This window comes from Pteropus medius, unplaced genomic scaffold (assembly GCF_902729225.1).
Source record: "Pteropus medius unplaced genomic scaffold, Ma_sr-lr_union100, whole genome shotgun sequence".
Lineage (NCBI taxonomy): Eukaryota > Metazoa > Chordata > Mammalia > Chiroptera > Pteropodidae > Pteropus > Pteropus medius.
Genome location: NW_024344321.1, coordinates 951,149 through 962,637, shown reverse-complemented (window position 1 = coordinate 962,637; position 11,489 = coordinate 951,149). Strand labels below are relative to the sequence as shown.

The following is an 11,489-nucleotide window of genomic DNA, read 5'->3' as shown; positions in this document are numbered from 1 at the left end:
AAGACTATTATTCAGAAATACCCTGTGCCTAGGCTTTCAACATTTGTATGTAGTGTCTTCCGTTGAAGAAGCATTTAGGGCACCCGGAAAGTAAGCAGCCTCTGAGGACTTGTCTTGCCAAGCAAACCCAAATGATTGATGGCAAATTTTTCTACCTAACACATGGAAATCCTCTGTTAACCTCCTAGACTCTGGTCCCCAAACACAGGCATTCTCTCACCACCTCCATGTGTTGTATTTCCCTTGTCTGACTTCACCATTCATCTTAGCAGACTACAGAGAGGCATGGGAAAGACCAAAAACACATCCCTGGACTCCGTGGTGACAGATTTCATTCTCCTGGGCTTATCTCACCCCCCGAATCTGAGGACCCTCCTCTTCTTGGTCTTCTTCATCATCTACATCCTGACTCAGCTGGGCAACCTGCTCATTCTGCTCACCGTGTGGGCAGACCCAAAGCTCCATATTCGCCCCATGTACATTCTTCTGGGCGTGCTCTCATTCCTGGACATGTGGCTCTCCTCAGTCATTGTTCCTCGCATCATTCTAAACTTCACTTCTGCCAGCAAGGCAATCCCATTTGGTGGTTGTGTGGCTCAGCTGTATTTCTTTCACTTCCTGGGCAGCACCCAGTGCTTCCTCTACACATTGATGGCCTACGACAGGTACCTGGCAATATGCCAGCCTCTGCACTACCCTGTGCTCATGAATGGGAGATTGTGTACTATCCTTGTAGCTGGAGCTTGGGTAGCCGGCTCCATTCATGGGTCTATCCAGGCCACCCTGACCTTCCGCCTGCCCTACTGTGGGCCCAACCGGGTAGATTATTTTTTCTGTGACATCCCCGCAGTTCTGAGATTGGCCTGTGCTGACACAACTGTCAATGAGCTTGTGACTATTGTGGACATCGGGGTAGTGGCCGCCAGTTGCTTCATGTTAATCTTGCTCTCCTATGCCAACATAGTCCATGCCATCCTGAAGATACGCACCGCTGATGGGCGGCACCGGGCCTTCTCCACATGTGGCTCCCACTTAACTGTGGTCACAGTCTACTATGTCCCCTGTATTTTCACTTACCTCAGGCCAGGCTCCAAGAGTCCCCTAGATGGGGCAGTGGCTGTGTTTTACACTGTTGTCACTCCGTTACTGAACCCCCTCATCTATACACTGAGGAACCAAGAAGTGAAGTCTGCTCTGAAGAGAATAACAGCAGGTCTGGCAGCTACAAGTGAAAATAAGTAACTCTAGGCTCAGGGACTAGCTACATCACCTCTGTTACCACTCTTTTCAGCTACTGCCACACGTGGCAGTAACAGGTTCAACAAATAGACGTTAGTTTAAACTTAACTGAATATAACTCTACTGGGAAGAAGATTTTGGTACTACATTAACCTCAATAAATTGGACTTTACACTTTTCTGATCCATCTCTCAGGAGAAAGCACATTCCACACAAATGTGGAATATGCAGAATAAATGGTCTATCTAGAAAGAGGAAGGATTATTACAGGCAAATTTTGGAAAAGCCAGCATAATGCTGCACCATCACCCTTTATCCATTTGCTTCACTCCTAATTTCCCAAGCCTCTAGGCATTCAAGATTGTTTTGCTCACATTTAGTCTAATCCATCCTTCCAAGTGCTTAGTGTGAATTTCTGTGCACATCGTCCATGTTTCCTCCCAGCCCTTCTCTCTCTCCCATGCAGTAATTCACCAAATTCTGTTCACTCTGTCTCAGGAATGTCTCTCTGGCTTTTTAAGTGATCCCCTCTTCATCCTTATTCGCATTCATACCGCTGCCAGTTTCCTTTCTGAAACATAGCTCTTCACTGGCTCTCCGCTGCATATAGAAAAAGCCAAAAAGCCAAAATTCAAAGTCCCCCATAGTTGGATCCCATATCTCACATCCCAAGACATTTCTGCCTCCCTCATCCCTCCTGGCCCTATTAAGTTACCTGCCATTATTTAAACATGCTCTTTACTTCTGGGCCTCTGAGCCTTTACTTAAGATATACCTGTATGATAAATATTTTTTTTCCTTCCTCATATTGGTAAATTGATGTTTTATGCTTCCTTCATGGCCCAGAAAAAAATTCTTATTCCTACTAGAAGTTTTCTGATTCTCTCAATCAGAACCTATCTCCTTCTTTTTATTCCTATAGTCCTTTGAATTTTATAATAGCACTTATTGTAGGCTGGCTTGTATTATAGTTTAGATCAGAGTCCCTGGAGAACAGAAAGAATGTTTTATCGGCGTCTGTGTTGTAGCCCCCTTTTTCCTAATACCTACTAGTAGGCGTTGTGGCAGAGATAGCTAACTGCCCACCAAAATCTATATATAGTTAGAATGTGGCTGCCCCACTATGGACATTTCCCAGTCTATCTTACAGGCAGATGCAGTTATGTCTAAGTTCTCTCAAACTGAATATGGAGAGTCAAAACTGGCACAGGAACTTTTTCCTCTTCATTTCCTACTCTGAGGTGAAACTGGCATATGACAGGGACCCATCTCCACTTTGTGCCCAAGTAGAGATAAGTCACCTGCCAACCTGAAATTTGCACCTTAGAATTGTAAGTGAGAAGAAAATAAGCCTCTAACTTCTTTAATCCACTGATCTGTTATTGGGTTACTTTGTTATAGCAGCTTCATCTCATCCTAATTGATATTTCACTCAAATGACAATTTTTAAAACTTAAAATAGCACCAGGCAAGTCTTTTGAACTGCATTTGAAATCTCCAAAGCGTCTAGAAAACCTTTAGGTCAATTACAATACTTAAAAGTCAAAGATCTGGAAGCCACCTAGTCAGTCATTCACTGGACCAATCAGTTCATCACGTAACGTCGTTCCGACCAGGCCAGGGTGAGGTAAATAACCTTGACTTATCCTTGGCCTTACCTGGAGGAACAAGAAAACATTTAAAAGAAGTGGAGACAAAGGACTCAAGGACAGGGCAACATAAGAGCAAATGTCAGTAGCTCCTTCCAGAATATGAAGAACCAGGTAAACGTGCTCTTTCATTTATTGACAGTTGTTTCACTTAATTAGATATGCAAGGTCATGCTAGCTCAATATTTTTGCAATTTTTTTATTGTGGTAAAATACACATAACATGATAATCACCATCGTAACCATTTCTAAATGTTCAGTGGTATTAAATACATTCACATAGTTGGACAACCATCACCATCATCCATCCCCATAACTCCTTTCATCTTGTAAAACTGAAATTCTATGCCCATTAAACAATAACTCTCCATTCTCCCCTTCTCCAGCCTGATAATCACCATTATGCTTTCTGCACCTATGATTTTGACTACTCTAAGTACTTCATATGAGTAGGATCATATAGTACCTGTCTTTTTGTGACCATCTTATTTCATGTAGCATAATGTCCTCAAGGTTCATCTATGTTGAAGCATATTGTGGAATATCCTTCCTTTTTAAGTATGAATAATATTTCTTTGTATGTATATACCACATTTTGATTATCCATTCATCCATTTATGAATACTGGGGTTGCTTCTACATTTTACCTATTGCAAATAATGCTACTATGAATATAGGTGTTCAAATATCTCTTTGATACCTTGTTTTCGGTTCTTTGGATACATACACCCAGAAGAGGAACTGCTGGATCATGTAGTAATTCTATTTTTAATTTTTCCAAGAATCATCATGCTCTTTTTCACAGAGGTTGTACCTTTTACATTCCCACCAACCATGCAAAAGAGTTCTAATTCGTCCACATTCTGACTAACACTTGTTTTCTGATTTTTTTTTATAGTAGCCATCCTAATAAATGTGAAGTAGTATCTCATTGTAGTTTCGGTCTGCATTTCCTTAAAGATTGGTGATGTTGAGAATCTTTTCATGTGCTTGTTGGGCATTAGTATATCTTCTTTAGGGAAATGTCCATTCAAATCCTTTGCCCATTTTTGAATACGGCTGTTTGATTTTGTTGTTGTTTTAAGAGTTCTGGATATTGATCTCTTATTAGATATATAATTTGTAAATATTTTCTCCCATTCTATGGGTTACCTTTTTACTCTGTTAATAGTGTCTTTTGATATGGAAACATTTTTAATTTTTATGAAGTGCAATTTGTCTATTTTTTCTTTCGTTACCTGTGCCTTTTTTTGTCATAGCCAAGAAATCACTGCCAAATCCAATGTTATGAAGCTTTTGTCCTATGTTTTCTTCTAAGAGTTTTATTGTTTTTGGTCTTATATTTAGGCCTTTGATCTATTTCACATTAATTTTTGTGCAATAGTCTCCCTTTATTTGTTGGGGGTATGTTCCAAGACTCCCAGTGGATGCCTGAAACCGTGAATAATACTGAACCCTAGATATTCTGTTTTTTTAATATATAAATACCTATGATAAAGTTTAACTTATGAATTAATTACAGTAAGAGATTAGCAACAATAATGAATAATAAAATAAGACATTGACAACAATATATGATAATAAAAGTTATGTGACTATGGTCTCTCTTTCTCGGTCTCTGAAAACCAATCTGAAAACCAAAACCACTATCATGTGACTAACAGGGAGGGTACACATACAGCATGGTTATACTGAACTAAGTGATGATTTACTTCCTGGCCAGGATGAATCAGGACAGCGTGAGATTTCATCAGAATAGTACGTAATTTAACACTTATGAATTGTTCATTTCTGAAATTTTCTCATTTAATATTTTGGGACCATGGTTAACCACAGGTAACTGAAATCACGAAAGCAAAATTATGGATAAGGGGGCACTACTGCATATGGTGTTAAGTAAGGGTCTAACTTCTTTCTTTTACATGTGAATACCCAGTTTTCCCAGGACCATTTGTCAAAAAGACTATCCCAGTGAATATTCTCAGCATCTTTGTCAAAAATCATGTGACGAGTGATCACTTCTGCAGCAGATATACTAAAATTGGAACAATCCAGAGAAGATTAGCATGTCCCCTGCACAAGGATGACACGTAAATTCATTAAGTGTTCTATATTTAAAAAAAAAAAAAAAATCACATGACCATAGCTTCAAGGGTTTGTTTCTGGGCTCTCTTCTGCTAACTTTGAGATTTGTTTGTTCTTTTTCTAGTTCCTTGAGGGGCAAGGATATGTTGTTTATTTGAGAGCTTTCCTTTTTCTTGATGTACCTACTTATTGCTATAAACTTCCCTCTTAGAACTGTTTTGCTACATCCCATAAGTTTTGGTATATTGTGTTTCCATTTTCATTTGTCCCAAGATATTTTTTTATTTCTCTAAAATTATATCTTTATATATCGTGTGCCCCAAAACATACACTAATAATTCATTTAAATGCATTAGTCTCTTACATTATATAGTAAACAAGATTTAGAGTTACAAACCAAAGTTACAGCAATACTAGCTTTTAAACTAATAATTCTTCTTTTCTTTAAATGTATTATTCTCTTAAATCATGTAGAAAACAAAAAGTATAATTACAAACCATTTTTACAATAATACTAGCTTTTATAGTTGCCCATGTATTTACCTTTATTTAGATCTTTATTTCTCTAAATAGCTTCCAGTTACTGTCTCATGTCCTTTCATTTCACCATGCAGGACTCCCTTGACTATTTCTTGAAGGGCAGGCCTAGTCACAAATTCTCAGCTTTTTTACATCTGAGAATGTTTTAATTTCTCCCTCACTTATTTGACAGTTTTGCTGAATCTAGGATTCTTGGTTTACAGGTTTTTTTCTTTTAGCACTTTGAATATAATGGCCCACTGTCTTCTGGCCTCTAAAGTTTCTGCTGAGAAATTTGCTGATCTTATTGGGGATTTTGTTGAGGATCCCTTGTATGTAACAATTCACTTCTCCCTTGCTGCTTTCAAGATTCTCTCCTTGTCTTTGCCTTTTAAAAGTTTGATTGTAATGTGTCTCAGTGTTGGTCTCTCTCTTTTTTTAAAAATTAGTTTCAAGTATACAAAACATTGGCTAGACATCCATACAGCTCGTAAAACAATCCTGCCAATTGCTCCCTCCCTGACCCTCCATCTAGCCAACATATTAATGCTAATTGCATTCCCTATGCTGTACTCCCCAGCCCCGTGACCATCCATCAGCTACTAATTTGTACTTCTTTCATCCTTCACCCCATTCTACCAGCTCCCTAAACGCCCCTCCCCTCTGTCTGTCACCAAATTGTCCACTACATTTGTGAGTCAGTTTTTGATTAGTTCGTTCTTTTTATTCCTTAGATTCCACATATAAGTGAAATCATATAGTGTTTATCTTTCTGTCTGACTTAATTACCTTCTAGGTCCATCAAAGCAATATCTTTATCCATCCCTTTCCTTTTCAAATGTAGGACTCTCGTTTTCTTTTCCTTTCAGCCATTTTATCTTTTGGTTGAAGCACTTAATTTTTCCGTTTGAGGTACTTATTCATAGGAATTTAGCTGTTACCTGTTTTTGATGCATGTTTTTTCTTCTTAAAGAAGTCCCTCCAATATTTCCTGTAATACTGGCTTGGTGGTGATAAATTCCTTTAGCTTACTGTTGTCTGGGAAGCTCTTTATCTGTCCTTCAAGTCTAAATGATAGCTTTGCTGAATAAAGTATTCTTGATTGTAGATCCTGAGTCTTCATCCTGTCGAATATTTTTTGCCAAGCCCTTCTGTCTTGCATAGTTTGTTTTGAGAAATTAGCTGCCAGTCTTATGTTATAGGTTTTTTCTTATAAGTAACTATCTGTTTGTCTCTTGCAGCTTTTAATATTCTTTCTTTGTATTTAACCTTTGGCATTTTAATTATGATGTGTCTTGGTCTGGGCCTCTTTGGATCCCTGATTTTTGGAATTCTCTGAGCTTCCTGGGGTTTTATGTCCATTTTCTTCACCAGGTTAGGGAAGTTTTCCATAATTATTTCTTTAAATAGCTGTTCGACATTTTTATTTTCTTCAGTTACACCGATCAGATGGATATTTGGACCCTTATTAGTCTCCCATATGCTCCATAAATAGTTTTTATAGTCTTGGCTTCTTATCTCTTGCCATTCTGATTGAGTGTCCTTGGCTTTCCTGTCCTCTAGATAGAGCATTTGATCCTTTTCTTTATTCACTTTGTTTATTCCATTTAATATACTTCTCATCTCAGATAATGTGCTCTTCATTTCAGACTGGGTCCCTTTTATAATTGCCATTTCCATTTTTATGTTTTTATCTCTTTGTTGAAGTTCTCTACACTTCCCAAAAGTTCATTGAGCATCTCTATAACCAGTGTTTTGAACTCTACATCTCTTAGATTACTTGACTCCATTATATCTGGATCTCTGTTCTGTTCTCTCGTATGGTTCGCTTCTTTGTCTTCCCCTTTTGGCTGCCTTTCTGTGTCCGTTTCTATTTACTAAGCAAAGCTCCTAAGTCTTCCAGTCTTATTAGTGTGACTTTGTGAAATAAATGACCTATGGCAGAGTCCTGAGAGGAATTCAGCTGCAGGCCAAACTTAGCCCAAGCCTTTGCCCCTCTGGTGCCACCCGTTAAGATTCAGCAAGCAATCCACAGATGCTGTGCTTATAGTTGCCTCAAAAGGCCACACCAGAAACGGAGGCTGCCTCCAATGTGAGTCTCAGCAAGGAGCACCTGACTCACTGAGAATATACCTGGATATGGCTTGGATGGGACTGTGAGTTGGGGGTGGCAGAGTTTCAAGAAATCCTCTGGGCAAAGCGACCTCTGTTATCCAGTTTGATGACATCTCAGCTATGGTGGCACTGTGTCCGAGCACTGGGAGTGGAGAGGGCTCAGCAAAGAACAAAGGATACTGCCAGCACTTCTGTACAGAGCGAGTCTTGCCTTGGCCCTCACTCCGACAATATCTTCCTGTAAGTCCCTGGTGTCCCCCATGCACAGCCTAATCAGCACTGGTGCTCAGAGAAAGTAGGTTCATCACCACAGAAATCCGCTCGCGGATGTGGCCCCTCTAAGAGGCTTCTGCCACTGCTGCGGCCACAGCCTCCATCTCACTCAGCTGCTCAAGACTGGGCAGCCCCACGTCCTGGCCCATCCTACCTTCTTCTGTTGCAGGGTGATTTCCTGGATTTCTCTCTAGTTGTATGGCTTGTTCATCCCAGGCGATTTTTCCCTGCTGCTGCTCCTTGTTTCCATCACAACTTTGATTTGGTCGCCGATGAACGGAGGGATGAACAGAGGGATGAACGGAGGGATGAACGGAGGGATGAACGGAGCCTCTATGATCTACGCCATTGTTTTTCTTGTGTTAGTCTCTTTGACTTCTATTACTTGGAGTCCTTGGAGCTTCTTGGATGTTTATATTCAAGTGTTTCATCAAATTTGGGAGGTTTTCAGCCATTGTTTATTCAAATAGTCTCTCTGCTCCTTTCTCTCTTTCTTCTCTTTCTGGGATTTCCAAGATACACATGTTGGTTCACTTGACAGTGTCCGACAGGTCCTTTAGACTCTATTAATTTTTCTTCAATCTTTTTTCTTTCTGTTTCTCAGACATAATTTAATAAATCAATAATTTCCATTGTCCTATATTAAGTTCACTGATTCTTTCTTCCAAATGCTCAAATCTGCCTTTGAATCCCTCTAGAGAATTTCAATTATTGTATTTTAAAGCTTCAGAATTTCTTTTCTTTTTTTTTTTTTTAGATTTTCTATCTTTTTATCGATATTTCCATTTTGTTCACACATAATTTATTTGACTTTCTTTGCATCTTTCTTTAGTTCTTTGGGCATTTTAATACAATTATTTTAAAGTCTTTGTCTTGTATATCTGCCATTAGAACATTTTCAAGAACAGTTTCTGATTACTTGTTTTTTCCTTTGAATGAGCTATACCTTCCTGTTTCTTTGTATGTTTTGTGATTTTTTGTTGTTGTTGTTGAACACTAGACATTTGAATCTAATAACAGAATAATTCTGGAAAACAAATTCTCCCCTTCCCCAGGGTTTGCCAGGCTTTGTTCTTGGTTTTGGTTTTTGTTTGCTTGTTGTTGTTGTCATCGTCATTGTTTTTTATTGTTGTAAGCTGTCTATCCCAAGGATCAGCCTGAGGTTTAAACTTAAGATATTCTCAGATTTTTTCTGATCTTTTTTCTGGGCATACATGGTCACTTTCTAATGTTCCCTGTGTGTGCAGTTGCTTTTTAACATTCTCATCTTTAATGTCTGGTTCCTAAAAGAGTAAAAATCAAAAACTGAAGGAAGAGAAAAAGACACAGGCCCTTTAAATCCCCCATAACTCTCTTCATTTGGAGGGGAAAGGGCTTGCAACAATGGAGGGAGGTGCAACAGCAACTGCCGCCCATCTCTTTATCTGCATCTCTCTATTCAGAAGCAGTGAAATTGCCAATTGTTCCATGCATAAAGTAACGTTAGATAGAAACCAGAGTTAATGGATATGACTTTTGTATAACACCTAGGCTTGGAGACCTAATTATTGTTTCCAGAGGAGATAAGATGCTGCGAAGCCTGTCAGATCTTGCTGTCATATGCATATTTAATCCATAAAACCTAATTACTCTCTTTTAAATTAGTATCATTACTAATGATAAACATAACTACTCTTATGGAATAGAGTGATTTTTGTAGAACAGAGTTAGAAGGGTGTCAGCTGAAACCAGGAAACCAGATTAAATCATGAACAATTTAAGAAATCATGAATCTGTACCTGTGAAGCCCCACTTCACAAAGTACCTCCGTGCATTCTGGTTGCAATATACAAACCTGGACCCAAAAACTCAACAGTTTCCTTTCTGAAACTTATTTCCACTGAAATCATGCTTCCTGAAATAGTGGAAGCTGCAAATTACAAGAAAAGACCAGGCTGTGAAAAGGTAGAGAAACATCTTTGCCTGACTCCATCCACCCACACATATTCATTTTGGCCAGCTGTTCTCATTAATTAGTCACAAACAAGTTTTGTTCTTCCCCTGATTACCTCTATTCACCTATGATCAAGATTTGTCTTGCCAACTGTTTTTTGTATTACATGTGAGCTAGGAATGGTTTTTACATTTTTTAAATAGTTGAAATAAAATCAGAACTAGAATAATTTTTTATGATATGTGAATTTAAGTTTCAATGTCTACAAATAAAGTTTTACTGTAATACAGTCATGACATGTGTGAGTATATTGTTTATGGCTGCTTTCATGTACAACGGCAGACTTTAACAGATGCAACGGAGACTGTGTGGTCCACAAGGCCAAAAGTATTTATTATCTGGACTTTACAAAAAGTTTGCCAATTTATTCTCTAGACACTTCAACACCAATGTGACTTGGGAGCTTTAGAGATTACCACAAATCTGGTAGCAGGGGGAACAGATCACATTCAAAGTATTCTCTTAAGACATAGACCATCACTAGACTTTTGAAGAAAGTTTGGGGAAAGGGTTCAGAGAGTTCCGAAGATTGGACTAGCAGAAAAGATATCAGACCAGTCTCAAAGTATTCAAAAAAAAAAGGAGTGAAAAATAAAAATAAAAATCACTGCTCAGAGAATATAAATTAAAATACTATAGATGATAGTTGGAGTGGATGATTTTTTTATGTCCCTCTAATCTCAAGATTGTTTCTCCTAGTCTATGCAGATCTGTTAGCACCTTAGTAATTCAAAGTATGAGTTTCATAAAATGTAAATGTGCCAATAAGAAAATATCCTTTAACCAATAACAATCACATTAACTTTTCCTTCCTAATTCCTCAAATGTGTTTTTGAAAGATAAAAGAAATCACAGATATACAATCATCAATAAGCCCTATTAAGCCCCACAGACTTTGTCCCACCTGATGTTACAAAATCTGAAAAAAGTTAGAAATAAGGGAGTTTCCCGGGAAACAAACCATGGATATCAGTCTTGTCTTATCACAAGGGTGCTATTATAATATTCCCCAAGCTAAAGGTCTCACTGTAATTGACTCTGGAAAAAATAAAAGAAGCAACAGAACACAAGAGAGACCAACTTTAGCAGTTACCTTCAATGGGAGCCGAAACTCCTCCCCTAGTTTGAAAGGAAACCAGAAGAGGATGTCTACAAATAAGCAAGTAATTAATAAATCGTTTCAATAGTTTGGTCCTTCATTTTGAGCTGGCCAGAACTGACTATTGGGTCTTCTGCCATGAGCCTTTCACGATAACTACTACTGACCCCATGAGATCCGAAAACATTGAAATCTTTCTAAGAAAAGGCTGATATCTCTTCTCTCAGATTGCAAAAGGATTTTCTGTGGATACCGACACCTCCAAGTGAAGGCGATTCTCTCTTCCCCAAGTAGCACCCTCCACTGTCCTATCCCTTTTTCCAGAGTTAAACATCACCTACAGGACTTGATCACTGAGGTGAAGAGGTGCTGAAAAAAAGAAGATATTCCAAGATATAGATGACGACAGAGTAAGTTTCAGATACAGATAAATGACAGGTTCAAATGCTGTGCAAAAAACTTCTCCTCTCTCAGTCATTTTATCTCTCAATGTCTTTTTTTGTTTAATTATTCAGTA

At 38.4% G+C, this 11,489-nt stretch overlaps 1 protein-coding gene and 1 non-coding gene across 2 annotated transcripts; both read left to right on the top strand.

Annotated features, from left to right (window-relative positions):
* Nucleotides 1–285: 285 nt before the first annotated feature.
* On the top strand, nt 286–1,242 carry LOC120608103 (olfactory receptor 10G2-like). The gene has a single exon (XM_039869897.1). It carries the CDS (start codon nt 286–288, stop codon nt 1,240–1,242), a length of 957 nt encoding a protein of 318 aa, XP_039725831.1.
* Nucleotides 1,243–4,903: 3,661 nt separating this feature from the next.
* Nucleotides 4,904–5,006, top strand: LOC120608117 (U6 spliceosomal RNA). Its single transcript, XR_005654308.1, has one exon. It is a non-coding gene; the product is annotated as a U6 spliceosomal RNA (small nuclear RNA).
* Nucleotides 5,007–11,489: the final 6,483 nt, after the last annotated feature.